Source organism: Brassica oleracea, chromosome C9 (assembly GCF_000695525.1).
Source record: "Brassica oleracea var. oleracea cultivar TO1000 chromosome C9, BOL, whole genome shotgun sequence".
Taxonomy (NCBI): domain Eukaryota; kingdom Viridiplantae; phylum Streptophyta; class Magnoliopsida; order Brassicales; family Brassicaceae; genus Brassica; species Brassica oleracea.
In genome coordinates, this window is record NC_027756.1 from 49,713,419 (window position 1) to 49,730,161 (window position 16,743).

The 16,743-nt window shown below is 38.0% G+C and overlaps 3 protein-coding genes across 8 annotated transcripts; all 3 read left to right on the top strand.

The window, feature by feature from the left end:
- Window positions 1-49: 49 nt before the first annotated feature.
- On the top strand, window positions 50-3,259 carry LOC106317836 (protein EMSY-LIKE 3). Of its 3 annotated transcripts, none has more exons than XM_013755615.1 (11): window positions 50-334; window positions 783-902; window positions 1,089-1,294; window positions 1,381-1,490; window positions 1,574-1,805; window positions 1,909-2,073; window positions 2,171-2,239; window positions 2,346-2,570; window positions 2,657-2,725; window positions 2,816-2,916; window positions 3,010-3,259. In XM_013755615.1, the coding sequence occupies exons 2-10, from the start codon at window positions 875-877 to the stop codon at window positions 2,888-2,890; spliced, it is 1,179 nt and encodes a 392-aa protein (XP_013611069.1). In that variant the 5' UTR covers window positions 50-334; window positions 783-874; the 3' UTR covers window positions 2,891-2,916; window positions 3,010-3,259. The 3 variants fall into 3 exon arrangements, with proteins under 3 accessions (XP_013611069.1, XP_013611067.1, XP_013611068.1); XM_013755613.1 differs by having other exon boundaries at window positions 51-334; window positions 1,900-2,073; XM_013755614.1 differs by lacking the exon at window positions 50-334 and adding an exon at window positions 558-703 and having other exon boundaries at window positions 1,900-2,073.
- Window positions 3,260-3,875: 616 nt separating this feature from the next.
- Window positions 3,876-14,357, top strand: LOC106317837 (callose synthase 3-like). 4 transcript variants are annotated; one of them, XM_013755616.1, is made up of 43 exons: window positions 3,876-4,012; window positions 4,087-4,331; window positions 4,402-4,502; window positions 4,620-4,744; window positions 4,845-4,938; window positions 5,015-5,125; window positions 5,209-5,325; window positions 5,472-5,564; window positions 5,658-5,749; window positions 6,005-6,131; window positions 6,244-6,381; window positions 6,449-6,525; window positions 6,618-6,711; window positions 6,905-7,033; window positions 7,105-7,219; window positions 7,300-7,634; window positions 7,759-7,811; window positions 7,906-7,966; window positions 8,052-8,133; window positions 8,219-8,268; window positions 8,356-8,442; window positions 8,532-8,672; window positions 8,753-8,847; window positions 8,920-9,004; window positions 9,077-9,237; window positions 9,365-9,488; window positions 9,595-9,698; window positions 9,770-9,902; window positions 9,990-10,141; window positions 10,414-10,523; window positions 10,625-10,750; window positions 10,826-10,894; window positions 10,981-11,170; window positions 11,254-11,404; window positions 11,529-11,648; window positions 11,727-11,845; window positions 11,941-12,024; window positions 12,099-12,211; window positions 12,312-12,541; window positions 12,622-13,419; window positions 13,495-13,545; window positions 13,634-13,819; window positions 13,918-14,166. In XM_013755616.1, exons 2-43 carry the CDS (start codon window positions 4,133-4,135, stop codon window positions 14,164-14,166), a joined length of 5,871 nt encoding a protein of 1,956 aa, XP_013611070.1. In that variant the 5' UTR covers window positions 3,876-4,012; window positions 4,087-4,132. The 4 variants fall into 4 exon arrangements, with proteins under 4 accessions (XP_013611070.1, XP_013611071.1, XP_013611072.1 ...); XM_013755617.1 differs by having other exon boundaries at window positions 3,891-3,986; XM_013755618.1 differs by having other exon boundaries at window positions 3,910-3,992.
- A 664-nt stretch (window positions 14,358-15,021) lies between these two features.
- On the top strand, window positions 15,022-15,801 carry LOC106317838 (CLAVATA3/ESR (CLE)-related protein 40-like). The gene is made up of 3 exons (XM_013755620.1): window positions 15,022-15,121; window positions 15,200-15,243; window positions 15,513-15,801. Exons 1-3 carry the CDS (start codon window positions 15,022-15,024, stop codon window positions 15,615-15,617), a joined length of 249 nt encoding a protein of 82 aa, XP_013611074.1. The 3' UTR covers window positions 15,618-15,801.
- Window positions 15,802-16,743: the final 942 nt, after the last annotated feature.

Consider the following 16,743-nt stretch of genomic DNA (forward strand, 5'->3'; position numbering starts at 1 on the left):
AACCAAAAGAGATACGAAGTGAAAGTGAAACGGCGTCGTTTGCGTGACTCAAACCAACCTATCAACTGGAAAAGAATTAGGGCAAAATAATTGTAGTTTCACGTCCGCGGCTCATAGATTTCTCGGAAAATCGTTCACGATTTGTCTAGTGATTCTGAATTGTGCGGCGTAGTTTCAGCTTCCGGGAGATCTATCGTTCGACGAAATTGAAATCGGCGTGAGGAAACTTCTTACAGGAACCGCCCTTTGTTCCGATCTTCTGATTTTTTACAGATTTGTCGTTTGCTTTTGCTCAAATTTCTATGATTTTTCGGGAGAACAGTCACGAGAAAAGGTATTTTTGCTCTTTGAATTTGCATTTTTTTCTACGAAATTCGAGTTCATCTTGAGAGAGAGAGAGAGAGCTAGTTAGCGTTGTGTGTGGTCGGTTCCGTAGGCAATTGGGGTTTACGAAAGTTTAATCCTTTTCAGAAGATTTAGCTTGAAAGTTGTTTTCTTTAATGATTAGGATTTGCTAGAAACAATTTTTTTTTTTTTTTTTTTTTTTTGGTTTTTGGGAGCACTGATCAATCTGCCGAGGAACGGTTTATTGACCTACAGTGAGATTGTTTTTTCTACGAGTTACTGCGTTTTTTGTGAGGTTAACTTATTCAATGAAAGCTAGTGTTTTTCGTGGTTCTCAGCTTTGAACTGAAAAGAGAAGGTTTTCGTTTCTTCTGTTGAAGAGTGAGTGTTTTAGTTTCTTCCTCCGTTAAAAGTTTCCTTTTTTCTTGGTTTTGCAGCTAGACAGGTCTTTGGTGCCAACTAGACAGGCCTCGTACCACGTTTTGATTTCTTAGCTTCCCCTGTGAAGCACCATCTGGAAAAGACACACATGGATTACCGACCTTCTGATAGTAGTGGTGAGTCTTGTGTTCCTTCTAAGATGTTCAGTGTAGCAGTGGGATGTTCTTTTTACTGTAATTGTGTTCCATGCGTTAATCAGTTAGAATAATTCATTCTCAAAGTGGGTTTTATTTGGATTTTCGAAACTGGTTTTTACTATGTTTTTTTTTTTTTTGTATATTTGTTTTCATGTGGGAACTCAGGCACGGATGATGACCTACCTCCATCACATCAAAGTAGATATCAAAGAAGCGGGAGACCAGCCGGTAATGGCAGACCTTCAGTTCTCAATTCTGCGCCGTTATCAAGGATGCACAAGGACATGGAAACTCAAATTCATCTCATTGAACAAGAAGCATATAGCTCTATACTCCGTGCTTTTAAAGCCCAGTCTGATGCTATTACCTGGGTACTTGTTTTTACTTGTCTTCGTCATTACTAACTCCATAAGCGCTTATGTAACTTAACCATCTAAGATTTTAAAAAATTATTCAGGAGAAAGAAAGTTTGATCACTGAACTCAGAAAAGAACTTCGGGTGTCTGATGAAGAGCACAGAGAGCTGTTATCAAGGGTTAACGCTGATGAAATGATCAGACGAATAAGGTCTGTTCTATATATAATGAACCGCTAAAATAATTCTCCAAAAGCAACTTTCTAGCTAACGAGGTTAGTTTTAATCATGCCAGGGAATGGAGAAAGGGGAACAGCCTTCAGCCCGGTGTTCCTCAGATGGTTCATGATTCAGCTCCGAGTCCAGCTGTATCAGGATCACGTAAGAAGCAAAAGACATCACAACCATTCGCCTCGTTAGCAATGGGCGCGCCATCTCCTGCTCTGCACCCATCGATGCAACCATCTTCGTCTGCACTGAGAAGAGGAGGTCCTCCACCAGGTCCGAAAACCAAGAAGCCAAAGACAGTAAGTCATTTTTTCTTTCTTGCTATGATGACTCAAAATCTTCATTGACTAAGGGATGCAATTTTGTTTTTTTAATTATTGGTACTTGATGAAGTCGATGCAGTTCCCAGCTACAAGCATTGCTGGAAGGCCCCAGTCTGGGGCATTAGGACATGAACCAGGTGAAACAGGATCACTTGACCCGTTGATTGGAAAGAAGGTATGGACAAAGTGGCCTGAGGACAACAATTTCTATGAAGCTGTTATAACTGACTACAACGCCGTTGAGGTATCTTATCTTTCGTTCATATATATGTATAGCGTTTTAGTGCCAAATCTCCATTTTCTGATTTTATATTTTTTTTCCTTTGTTCAACATTGATTAGGGGCGGCATGCTTTAGTGTATGACATGAACACTGGGAATGAAACTTGGGAATGGGTAAATCTTAAAGAGGTAATAACGATAACATTGGGAGTTACCATGAAATGTAGTCTTATTCTATTTGTTTATGATCTCTATTTGAATAATTCTGATTGGTGTTTCTATATATGTATTATAGATATCTCCGGGGGATATCAGATGGGAAGGTGAGGATGCTGGGGTTTCTCGTAAAGGAGGACATCCTGGGCAAGGCCGTGGAAGTGCAAAGGCCATGCCTCGTGGTGGTCCTAGTGGTAGAGGTAGGGGAAGCATGAAGACTCAGCTACACAAAGCACAGAATGGCATCGGGAAGAAAGCTTTAGGCGATATCGAATTACTCCACACTGATACACTAATAAAAGAGGTATCACCTAAGTTTTTAAATTATGAGAATGAATGTTGACAATTGTTATCGATCTGTGTATTGACTTATATAAATATTTGTCACAGGTAGAAAAAGTTTTTGGATCAGTTAACCCAAATCCAGCAGAGGTAGAGAAGGCAAAGAGAGTGCTAAGAGTAAGAAGCATATTCATTCATGTGTTATTGTGGTCACAGTATCATGGAAAGCAAAGCTGACTATATAATCTAACTTGGAAAAAATGGTAGGATCATGAGCAAGCTCTTGTGGATGCAATTGCAAGGCTTGAAGAAATGTCAGACGGGGAAAGCGGTAATATTTGAGAAGGGGCCGTTCTAAGTCTCCTCAGGTTTCACATCTTTCTTACTGCTCTTAGATTCATGCTGTCTGTTGAGAACTGAAGTAATAACGTGGCTGCAATTTTTTTTCGTCTTGAACGCAGATGGTGGAGTCAGGACACTGGACTTGCTAAAAGGTGTAGATGGTGATGGCAATGTGAATCGATTGAGGGGGATTTAGACACTTGTATGGATAAGGAAACTGTATTTTGTTTAGGGAGAGGATTTATAAATGATCTTTGTGTGACCACATAACTGGATTTGGAAATTAGGGTCTTAAACATTGTAAAATTCATCAGACTTTCATATAAATGTAGAATGTTGCAGAGATGGTATACGAAAACAACTCTTCCATCAAAGAAAGGAAGTATTTTTTTTTTTTTTTGGAAACACAGGAAAGGAAGCTTTGTATCTGCAATTAGCCAATTACCCAACGAATAGAAAATTTACTTGGCATGTTACATATATATATACACCTCTTTCAGCATATGGGCCAAAACTTTTTTATAAGCCCATTATCTTACTTATGGGCCTTTCACCACTATTTTTTATTTCATTTTCCGACAAGAACCAAAGTTTTTCTCTAAATCAGTTCCAGCAATTTTTAACCAGACGGTAAAGATATTGTCGACGAAAACAGAGAAGACATTGTTAACGTTAAGAAAATGGCGAAACGGTAAAAGAAGATTGAAAAGCAATTGACGAGGTCAAAGAAGCCATTCAAGTTTTTCGAAAACGGTTATTATTATAATTTACTTGGAATCGGGATCTCTTAAGTTTTTTTGAAATTTCAAGTAATCTTACAAAAATACCCCTATGACCGAAGTTTCAAACATGTGGTTCTACTGTAATTAAATGACAAACAGAGCCTCCTTAAGACACGAACTTCCAAAGTTTCCTTTCTAATTTTTAATTTAAAAAACGAATTCATTTAAGCGGTGCTAAATAAAATGAAAAAACAAAACAAAACACATTTATTCATAGTTTCTCTCTCCCTCTCTCTCACTCACTTTGCGTACTTAGCAGCTAAGTAGCTTAGAAAGTTGCGCTTCTTCTCTTTCTTCCTCTCTCCTCCTCCATTGTTAGGGTTTCTGGATCTCTATCTCTGTATGTTTCTTTCAATGTCGCATCCCTGCTCTTTCTTATTCTCGTTACTAATGCGTTGTTTTTGTCTCAAATAGGAACCTTTATTACCGCTTTATCCTGGAGGTTTAAGGGTTAGGAGCAATGTCGGCTTCGAGAGGTGGTGGTCCTGACCAAGGACCGTCCCAGCCTCAGCAACGACGGATCATGCGGACTCAGACCGTTGGTAACCTCGGTGAATCATTCGATAGTGAAGTCGTTCCCTCATCCCTTGTTGAGATTGCCCCTATTCTCCGTGTTGCTAATGAGGTTGAATCTAGCAACCCTAGAGTTGCTTATCTCTGTAAGCACTTTCCCATCTTTGTTATTTTCGCTTGTGGTTTGTGGATTTATATCTTGCTCTCTCCACGTAGGTCGGTTCTATGCGTTTGAGAAAGCTCACAGGCTGGATCCCACCTCCAGTGGAAGAGGTGTTCGGCAGTTTAAGACTGCACTCTTACAGCGTCTTGAAAGAGTGAGCCTTTATTTCAAAATAGCCCTGCTTAGCTTGTGCTTGTGTCAGATTTAGGAAGAAGATCTCTTTGTTTTAAACTCAATGTGCTCTTACCTTTTTCTTTAATTTTTGGTGCAGGAACATGATCCTACACTTATGGGCAGGGTTAAGAAAAGTGATGCCCGTGAGATGCAGAGCTTTTATCAACATTACTATAAGAAGTATATTCAAGCTTTGCAAAATGCTGCTGATAAGGCCGACCGGTTTGTCTAAACTTACTTCAAAATGCCAATTAGTGTTCTCTCACTGTTTGAGAGCATCAAATTCATTAACTGATGGTTTTACTTGTCTGTTAATTCTCAGTGCTCAGCTGACGAAGGCATACCAAACTGCTAATGTTTTGTTTGAGGTGTTGAAGGCTGTTAATCTCACACAGTCTATTGAGGTTGACCGAGAGGTAAAGGAGTCCTGTCTCTGTTTAGTATTTTCTACCATCTCTTGTGCAAAGCTGCAATGAAGTTTGTTGTTTTCAGATTTTGGAAGCTCAAGATAAGGTTGCGGAAAAGACACAGTTGTATGTCCACTATAACATCCTACCTCTCGATCCTGACAGTGCTAATCAAGCGATTATGAGATATCCTGAGGTTAGTCGTCTTGTCATTCCACTGTGGGCGCTGTTCTACATCTGCAACATGTTATCGGTGGGTAATGTTAATCCTTATTGCAGATCCAAGCTGCTGTTCTCGGTCTTCGCAACACTAGAGGTCTTCCTTGGCCAGAAGGTCACAAGAAAAAGAAGGATGAAGACATGCTTGATTGGCTTCAAGAAATGTTTGGATTTCAGGTAATTTTGCCAGTTCTCAACCAAGTTTAGTCGAGAGTAATCTTTAAATTAGTGAATGGTTTGTCAGATGGACAATGCGGCTAATCTTCAGAGCTCCTTGTTACTTGTTAGCATGCGTATTTCATCTGTATTCTATTGTTATGCAGAAAGATAATGTGGCTAATCAAAGGGAGCACCTGATCTTGTTACTTGCTAATGTGCATATAAGACAATTTCCTAAGCCTGATCAGCAGCCAAAGGTTTGCGTCTTAATTTTACAATTGTTATAATATTTTGTAAATTTACTTGCAAAATATCCTTCTCGTAATGACAACTCATTGTTCGTCCCACAGTTAGATGATCAAGCACTGACAGATGTGATGAAAAAGCTCTTCAAGAACTACAAGAAATGGTGCAAATACCTTGGTCGAAAGAGTAGTCTTTGGTAAGAGAAAATTAATCATCTATAATTGATTCTCTATGGTTAGGTAGGAGTAGCTAAAAATTTTGAAAATGAAAAGAAAAGTGCAAATGGTATGTTACTGGTAGAAGGAAATATTATATTCAGAAGCAACAAAAGGTTTCTGTATATTCATCATGAGCAGGGAATCAAGTTTCGTGTTTGTGGCTAAATGTTTATGTAAACTCCGGTGTTGAGAATTTTTGAAAAAACCTGTTTCAATGTATTATCGGCTTGTAGGTTGCCAACTATACAGCAGGAAATGCAACAGCGCAAGCTATTGTATATGGCGCTATATCTTCTAATCTGGGGTGAAGCAGCGAACTTGAGATTCATGCCAGAGTGTCTGTGCTACATTTATCATCATGTATGTTTCTCTGCTTCCTATATTTTTGTACTTGTCCGTGAGTGATTGGGTAACATGCTTGCTAATTTTAATACACACAATTCTTACTTCCTGCTATACCATGGTTTTGCAGATGGCGTTTGAACTTTATGGTATGCTGGCTGGGAATGTTAGTCCCATGACTGGGGAAAATGTGAAGCCAGCTTATGGAGGAGAGGAAGATGCATTCTTGAGGAAAGTTGTGACACCTATTTATGAAGTGATTGCCATGGTACGGCTTAAATTTTCATTTTTTTCTTGCTTGTTTACATTTTTACCAAGTAATTAACCATTCACAGGAGGCACAAAGGAGCAAGAAAGGGAAGTCCAAGCACTCTCAGTGGAGGAACTATGATGATTTGAATGAATACTTTTGGTGATTTATCTATCTACCTGATTTCACACAATTGTAGCAGTTCTCATTAGTGGATTTTAGTGATAAGTTACATATGGTTTTCTACATTGCAGGTCAGTTGATTGTTTCCGATTAGGTTGGCCAATGCGAGCTGATGCTGATTTCTTTTATCCGCCTGTTGAGGAGACCAATATAGAAAAAGATGGGGTAAAAAATAACTGCACATCTTCTCTGTTCTTCTATACCTTTTCCCCCCTGGAGTTTGCTACACAGTTTTAGTTTCCAATTAGTGTAACTTTTGATGCTGAAGTTGGTCTATCAGATAATGACTACCACATATTAAACCTCTTGTTCGATTCTGGGAACTCTAATTTCTTGTTTCTGTTATCATATATCACAGGATAACAGCAAGCCTGCTGTCGCTAGGGATAGATGGGTGGGGAAAGTTAATTTTGTTGAGATTCGTTCCTTCTGGCATGTCTTCAGAAGTTTCGATCGAATGTGGAGCTTCTATATTCTGTGCCTTCAGGTATTATTACTCTCCCTTAATTGTCACTGCCCCCTCTTTATGCATATTCTCACAATGATAAAATTTGGAAGGCGATGATTATTATGGCTTGGGATGGCGGAGAACCAAGTTCGGTCTTTGACGCTGGTGTATTCAAGAAAGTTCTGAGTGTGTTCATCACAGCTGCAATAATGAAGCTTGGACAAGGTTGGTTAATGTCAGTGTTGAATACTTTCATAAGTTTTCTTTAAGTGAATAAACCTCATCTACTGAAACCATTTGTGCAGCTACTCTTGACGTGATCCTTAATTTCAAAGCTCATCGAAGCATGTCGCTACATGTTAAACTAAGATACATCCTGAAGGTGATATCTGCTGCAGCATGGGTTATTATTCTGCCTGTTACTTACGCTTACAGCTGGAAAGACCCTCCAGCATTTGCCAGAACTATCAAGAGCTGGTTTGGGAGTGCCATGCACTCGCCTTCACTGTTTATAATTGCTGTGGTTTTCTATCTGGCGCCTAATATGCTTGCAGCCGTACTGTTTATGTTCCCTATGCTACGTCGGTTTCTTGAGAGGGCCAACTTCAGAATTGTTATGCTAATGATGTGGTGGTCTCAGGTATTCCCCTATTCACTTAGATTATGTGCTTTTGTATAAGTAATGAAATTTTATCATCAGCTAGTAATTTGTATTATAGCTGATGTGACCACCTTACATAACTGTATTTTATTTCACCTTGCAGCCTAGACTCTATGTTGGCAGAGGAATGCATGAGGGTGCATTTGCCCTCTTGAAGTAAGGACTATGTTTGTGAATGTGACCCATATAGTTACTGGTGCAAGCCTGAGTCCTCAGTTTACTTATGTCTTTCTACCTTTTCCTTTCGTAGATATACCATGTTCTGGGTGTCGCTTATTGCAACGAAGCTGGCGTTCAGTTACTACATTGAGGTACATGTTTCTCATATCTAGTTCTACCATTAACTGCATAATCTGAGACAACTATTGGAGTCTGATAAACTGAAACCGCTCACAGATCAAGCCTTTAGTTGCTCCAACACAAGCCATCATGAGGGCGCGTGTGACTAACTTTCAGTGGCATGAGTTCTTTCCTCGTGGTAATGCACTTTTCACATACACTACATGGCTACTGGTATAAATATATACTACTTGTTCTCACATTTATCGATTTTACTTGTGCAGCCAAAAACAATATTGGTGTCGTCATTGCCCTCTGGGCCCCTATTATTCTGGTAAACCTGGTCATGTCAAGCATGTTTACACGCCTTTCCATACTCTGAGCTGTTGCTAATTTTGATCCTGGGTCTGTTGTGCTGTAGGTGTACTTTATGGATAGCCAGATTTGGTATGCTATATATTCCACAATATTTGGAGGCATATACGGTGCATTCCGCCGCCTTGGAGAGGTATGCTGTTTTAATATAGTCATACTGAAGCCTCAAGTTCCCTTTTTATTGTCACTGATGATCCCTTAATCCTTATTCAATTGTTACAGATTCGTACACTGGGAATGCTTAGATCACGGTTTGAATCACTGCCTGGAGCTTTCAATGACCGCTTAATCCCTGATGGAAACCAGCAAAGGAAGAAGAAGGGATTAAGGGCAACTTTATCTCATAACTTTACAGAGGATAAGGTTAGTTGAACTTAAACCGAGTGAACTGCTAACATGAACGTTTCTTCTTATTAATTGAGTGTACTGAATGTTCACTTCAGGTACCTGTTAACAAAGAGAAAGAGGCTGCAAGATTTGCGCAGTTGTGGAACACTATAATAAGTAGTTTTAGAGAGGAAGATCTTATAAGTGATAGGTAAATTTGTATGCCACATATACCTCTCTTAAAGAAACTATGTGGAACTCAACATTTTTGGACTTTTTTTAGGGAGATGGATCTGTTGCTTGTTCCATATTGGGCTGACCGTGATTTGGATCTTATTCAGTGGCCTCCGTTCTTATTGGCTAGCAAGGTTTGCTCTTTACATAAACACATTGGAGTTTAATCTTTAGGATTCTCTGATTTATTTATTTATTGGCTGTAGATTCCAATAGCATTGGATATGGCCAAAGACAGTAATGGGAAGGACAGAGAGCTCATGAAGAGGATTGAGAGTGACTCTTATATGAAATGTGCTGTCCGTGAGTGCTATGCGTCATTCAAAAATATCATAAATTTCTTGGTTCAGGGAAACCGTGAAAAAGAGTAAGTTGGGTTAAATTGCTGGAATCGTAGCGTTGGAGTTCTTGCTTTTGTTTCTTACATATCGACATTTGAATTGATAAGAGCAACAGCCACAGTCTTATGGCTAACATATGTCTCTGTGTTTCAGGGTGATAGAGATTATCTTTTCCGAGGTTGACAAACATATAGACACAGGTGCTTTGATTCAAGAGTACAGGATGAGTGCTCTTCCCAGCCTGTATGACCACTTTGTCAAGCTGATCAAATATTTGGTAATTAATGTTCTTCCTGTGGTACTGTATTTTTTTTTTTAGTTTGTCCTTTATATTCATTTATTTAACATTTGATCCAATACCCTTGTTTTCTTATCCCATGCAGCTGGACAATAATGTGGAGGATAGAGATCATGTTGTAATTCTCTTCCAAGACATGCTGGAAGTTGTAACAAGAGACATTATGATGGAGGATTACAATATATCGAGGTTGGCAAGTTTCTTGTGCAATTATATTTGTTATATGAACATCAAAATCTTATATCCAGTTGCCTCTGTAGCTTGGTGGATTCGAGTCAGGGTGGCGCTTGGCATGGGGGAATGGTCCCTCTCGAACAACAATATCAGCTGTTTGCATCTTCAGGTGCCATTAGATTTCCAATTGAACCAGTAACAGAAGCTTGGAAAGAAAAGGTTATACCAAATTGGGTTATATATAAGTTATATTCCTTCAGTCTTCTTATTATTTGTGCTCAAAAAATATAATGCATGTATGTACAGATCAAACGGCTGCATCTCTTGCTGACTACTAAAGAGTCTGCTATGGATGTCCCCTCTAACTTAGAAGCAAGAAGAAGGATCTCTTTCTTCTCAAATTCATTGTTCATGGACATGCCTGCAGCACCCAAAGTTCGCAACATGCTATCATTTTCGTAAGCCTTTTCTGGTCCTTTTATATCATTTTAATGTCTGAATCCACCATCTTGGGAGAAAGTGGACAGTTTCCTCAAAATTGTCACAAAAAAACTGAAATTAGAAACTTTGTACCATGATGTATATATGTTTTGCTGTTATTTCATTATTCTGATGAAGTACATTTTTGTTTTCATAAGTGAACTGGTTGGGTTGTTTGTTATTTATATTTTATTGAGGTTTTTATCACCAAACAGGCTGATTTTTTTTCTCCTTGTTATTCTTATTGCAGTGTTTTGACTCCATATTACACTGAAGAGGTCCTCTTTTCCATGCATGACCTGGACACACCAAATGAAGATGGTGTCTCGATCCTCTTTTACCTACAAAAGATATTTCCAGGTTAAGTTTTTTTATATATACTGTTAAAGTTATAGCTTTATTAGAAGAATGGAACAGTTTTCCTGAATCACGTTTGGACCTGCCCTTTTTTTTATCTCTAGATGAATGGAACAATTTTCTTGAGCGGGTGAAGTGCTACAGTGAAGAGGAAATTAAAGAGTCTGTTGATTTAGAGGAAGAACTTCGTTTATGGGCTTCTTATAGGGGGCAGACTTTGACTAGAACTGGTATACTCTTTTGGCAATTTACTTCCCAGTGGAAGATTAGATGGATAAATAAGATTTTTGTTAATATTTTTGCAGTTAGAGGAATGATGTACTATCGAAAAGCATTGGAGCTCCAGGCATTCCTTGACATGGCTATGCACGAAGGTGTTCTTTCGTTAATCTTTATATTATTCGACAAAGTGGCATACCTGGTTGTTTGATGTTGACTCATTCTGAATTTGCATCTCCAGATTTGATGGAAGGCTACAAGGCTGTAGAACTAAACTCAGAGGACACTTCAAGAGGGGAAAGATCATTGTGGGCACAGTGCCAAGCTGTTGCTGACATGAAGTTTACATATGTTGTTTCATGCCAACAGTATGGTATTCATAAACGATCCGGTGATCAGCGTGCACAGGATATATTGAGGCTTATGACAAGGTGTGCAGAATTATCCTATTTTTTTTTTTTTTTCTTAAAAAAACTTGTTTGAAACTCATGGCTATCCTTATTACAATTGGCAGATACCCTTCACTCCGCGTTGCATATATTGATGAGGTCGAAGAAACAGTGAAAGACACGTCAAAGAAAGGGAACCAGAAAGTGTATTATTCTGTGTTGGTAAAGGTGCCTAAGTCAACTGATCACTCCAGCTTAGCACAAAATCTGGACCAGGTAATGCAAAAGCAGTCCAACATTTGTGTATTAAAAACATCACTTCCTTTTACTTAGATATGCTATCTGATTTTGTCTTGGTTCTTTCATGGATGTGTGTATTAAAAACATCTTTGCCTTGTAGGTTATCTATAGGATTAAGCTTCCTGGACCAGCTATTCTTGGAGAGGGAAAGCCAGAAAACCAAAATCATGCTATTATTTTCTCTCGTGGAGAAGGTTTACAGACAATCGATATGAATCAGGTATGTACATTTTATTTCTACTCAGCCTTGTAGTTATATCAGCGCTTCAAGTTGATATTAAGCTCCCTATGATGCCAGGATAATTACATGGAGGAAGCATTAAAGATGAGGAATTTGCTTGAAGAATTTCTTACAAAGCATGATGGTGTGAGGCATCCATCCATTCTTGGACTCAGGGAACATATATTTACTGGATCGTGAGTACTTTTGCATTTCCATTTATTATTTAAGAAAAAATTCTCGTTAGCGCTTTGGTTATCTTTAACAACATTTGGTTTAAAACACTTTGCAGCGTTTCCTCCCTTGCTTGGTTCATGTCAAATCAAGAGACTAGTTTTGTTACCATTGGTCAGAGATTACTCGCAAATCCTTTGAGGTAAGTACTGTATTGATTATTGAACGTCAGTTTCCTTGTCACCATTCCTAAATCAAAACGTTGGTGTTGTGTAGGGTCCGTTTCCATTATGGTCACCCAGACGTGTTTGATAGACTGTTTCATCTAACAAGAGGTGGTGTTAGCAAAGCATCCAAAGTAATCAACCTCAGTGAAGATATATTTGCAGGTTATATTCTAACTCTTGCAGAGGACGAACTATCTGTCTCTTTCATTAGCTTTTCTACTGTCCTTTGCTGATGAAGTGCTAGTGTTTGGTATTTGAGCAGGGTTCAACTCTACGCTACGTGAAGGAAACGTTACTCATCATGAATACATACAAGTTGGTAAAGGAAGAGACGTCGGTCTCAATCAGATCTCAATGTTTGAGGCCAAGATTGCTAACGGAAACGGAGAGCAAACATTGAGCCGTGACATTTACAGGCTTGGACACCGTTTTGACTTTTTCCGAATGATGTCGTGTTACTTCACCACCGTTGGCTTTTACTTCAGCACCCTGGTAATGTTTTTAACTTCTGTTTTTGGTTATCACACAACTAGTTTGGTTTCTGATTCATTTTTTCCTAATGTTTTTCACAGATTACCGTTCTCACTGTCTATATCTTCCTTTATGGACGTCTCTATCTTGTTCTGAGTGGGCTCGAACAAGGACTAAGCACACAGAAAGGCATCCGAGACAACACGCCTCTGCAGATAGCTCTCGCTTCACAGTCCTTTGTTCAGATTGGTTTCCTCATGGCTTTACCCATGCTTATGGAGATTGGACTAGAGAGGGGTTTCAGGACTGCCTTGAGTGAGTTTGTGCTGATGCAGCTTCAGCTGGCGCCGGTGTTCTTCACATTCTCTCTTGGCACTAAGACTCACTACTACGGAAGAACCTTACTTCACGGAGGCGCCAAGTACAGGTCCACAGGCAGAGGGTTTGTCGTCTTCCACGCCAAGTTCGCTGATAACTACAGACTCTATTCCAGAAGCCATTTTGTAAAAGGGCTTGAGATGATGCTGCTGCTCGTTGTGTACCAAATCTTCGGAAGCGCTTATAGAGGTGTCCTTGCGTATCTTCTGATCACCATATCTATGTGGTTCATGGTCGGCACTTGGCTTTTTGCGCCGTTCCTGTTCAATCCGTCTGGTTTTGAGTGGCAGAAGATTGTTGATGATTGGACTGATTGGAACAAGTGGATAAACAACATTGGTGGGATTGGTGTACCGGCGGAGAAGAGTTGGGAGTCGTGGTGGGAGGAAGAGCAAGAGCATCTTAGACATTCGGGAAAGCGTGGGATAGTTGTTGAGATTTTGTTGTCTCTGCGGTTCTTTATCTATCAGTACGGGCTTGTTTATCATCTCACAATCACTGAGAGGACTAAAAACTTTCTGGTATGTAACGTTCTTTAAAGCTCTCTCAATGTTGGTTTGTTTGGTTCAGTCACTTATGCTCTTTCTTGACTCCAGGTTTATGGAGTGTCGTGGCTGGTGATTTTCTTGATATTGTTTGTGATGAAGGTTGGTTTACTTGATACAATACTATATTCGTTCTTTTGTTTAATTCACTAGTCTTATGTTGCTTGTGTGTTGGTTTGTTTTTCTCAAGACTATTTCGGTTGGAAGGAGGAAGTTCAGTGCGAGTTTCCAGCTGATGTTCCGGTTGATAAAGGGGCTAATATTCATGACATTTATCGCAATTATTGTGATATTAATCACACTTGCTCACATGACGATTCAAGATATTATTGTGTGCATCCTTGCGTTTATGCCTACAGGCTGGGGAATGCTCTTGGTAAGTAAAACAAAAGGAGAAAAGGAAAAAGAAAACATTCTTGTTTGGAGTCTTATGATGATGAAATGAAATGTTATTGTTGTGTGTTGTGTTTACAGATTGCGCAAGCGTGTAAGCCAGTGGTGCATAGAGCAGGGTTCTGGGGATCAGTGAGGACACTAGCTCGTGGATATGAGATAGTGATGGGACTGTTGCTGTTCACGCCGGTGGCGTTCCTGGCTTGGTTTCCTTTTGTGTCTGAGTTTCAGACGCGTATGCTCTTCAATCAAGCGTTTAGTAGAGGTCTTCAGATCTCTCGTATCCTTGGAGGACATAGGAAGGATCGTTCTTCTCGAAACAAGGAGTGAAGCACTTGTTTTCCACTTCACTGTAATGCAGGGATGTCTAGTTTATCTTTAGTTGTTGTTGTTGTCGGTACAAGTAGCGAATCGTAGCGTAAAAGCAATGTAGTATGTTTTAACTTTTAACCAAGCAAAATCTACTCTTTAACGACTGATCATTTTGTCTACCAAGACCATTATCAATGTTCTAAAGTTAATTTGATAGCCAGCCTCTTTTCCCGAAGGATGGATACTACGTCGTTTCACAGCCTTTATTTATTTGTTTTTTTATTGTAATAAGCCCAACTCTCTCAGAAATGGGCCAAAATAAAAGCCCATTAAGCTCACTTCACGCGTTTTCTATTTAAATTATTACTCCTCCGTTTTTTTATAAGTCCCTTCTAAATTATATACGCCCGTTTTTCGGTTTTCTATGTAATGTTATATGACCAACGATAATACACCTTCTATTTTATTATTTGTTGATTTATGGTTACGTAAATAATTAATGATGTCTTTGTTTAGAAAATAAAAAAAATTAATAATTTTTTAATCTATATACACAATTTTAGAACGAATTTATATTAAAAAAAAAAAAAAACGGTGGGAGTAAAATAGCTCCACGTAGACAGCGAGGTGGCACTTTATTAGTAGCTCCGCGACGTTTGTACGAGGACGATATTTGTCTGATTGGGTCCAGCCTGTAAACGGTAATCTGTGTCCGTACAGATTATAAAGCTCGTCCTATAAAAAAATGAAACGACGGAAGGCTTCCAAGCTGTAAAGGAGGGTTAAAATCGTAACTTTAACCTTATTAGACGACACCTCTCGTCACTCGTCACTCCTTTGCTTTCCACAAGTGAGGTTTTTCATTTTTTGAAAATGGCGGCGATGAGATACGAAGGAAGCGTTTTTATCACATTCATCTTCTTCTCCGTCTTCCTTCTTCAGTGCCCACTTGCTCACTCTTCTTCTACAAAATGTAAGTCGGTCTCAAGAATCTTTTAAATCTTTTCTCGATCCTTGCTTCTCAATGACTCATCTATTTCTTTTTTTTTAGTGTTCTGGTTAGCAGAAACAGAAGATATGAATGCCATGAAAAAGGTAAGCCATTCTATACCTGATGATATCATTTTTCTTGTAGTCTCCAAGTTGTAGTAAACATAAATGATAAATGTCTTTTTGTGTAGGGATTGAATATTAGCGTTCTTATTTTTCACCCAAAAAAGAATGAACTTTTGTGTTTTTTTGGCTAGCTTTGCATTTCATATATTCATTTGTATTCAACTTAGGGAGGATAAGTTATTCGTTTTGTATTTTCTTTTCTATTTTGATGGATAATTATATCATTAAGTTAAAATTTGTGACAACAGGAGCATGAGATTGATATTGGATCAGCCAGTGAAGCTGAAGAAAGAAAAGTTCCGACTGGAGCCGACCCTCTCCATCATCACCACATTCCCTTTGTTTCTCCATAGATTAGTTGCCTTTACATCTTTTGTTTCCCATAATTCACATTAGTCTGTAACACGTTTTACAATCCAGATTTTGGTTTTGTTTTTCCGAATGTTAATTAAGTTTCCTGTTATAAAATGATTATTTGTTAGTCTGTAACATCCAATGACGAACGTTTCAAACGTTTTTGTCATCTTCTTAGAAATATTGTCGCCAAAATATTTGTGGATGTTATCTTTCAAAAAAAAATATATATATATTTGTGGATGTTTAGATAATATTTGTTAATGCTGAGAAAAACACTTATAAAAATGATAGCTCTTTATGAGATTAATAAATCACTTTAATTTAAACAAACCATATTTTGTAATTTTTAATTTTGATATTTACAAACATTAATTAGTCTCTTATCTTCTTATTTATGAAGTAAATACAAGAAGATAAGGAATTTGTGGTAGGAAATCTTAAAATACTTTATCTAAAATCCTGGTGAATTTTTGTTTTTAGAATTGCTTACCTTGTATGTTGGTCAAAAATAACCCTGATTATAGAGATTATAGATCTAAATCTCTAAAAATTAAAACATTATCTTGTGTATTTAAGTATGATATATAGCAAGATGATCTAATTATATTGTAGATCTTAATTGAATGTACAGTTGAAAATTTTCAATATTATACCTTTTTTGAAAAACTATTAGAGTAGTTTATTAGAAACCGCTGAAGTAGTTTATTTTGGTGCGTTACAAGTAATCGTTGAATTAGTTTATTTTGGCATGAGAACATAAAATAAACTGAAACATTATTTTATATTTAAATATTATATTTATAAAGGTGACTGAATTAATTTGTAATTTTTAACTGAATGCACGGTTAAAAAGATTTTGAAAAACCGTTAAAAGTTATTAGAAATCATTGAAGTAGTTTATCTTGTCGCGCTATAAATAAAGATGATTGAATTAAATTGTGGATTTTAATTGAATGCACAGTTAATTTTTTTTAAAAAATCGTTAGAAACCGTTGAAGTAGTTTATCTTGTCGCTCAATAAGTGACCGTTAATTTAGTTTATTTCGGAGCGAAAACATAAATAAACCTTCTTCTTTTGCTTAAATCAAATGCATAAGATTTTAATTGAATGCACAGTTAAAA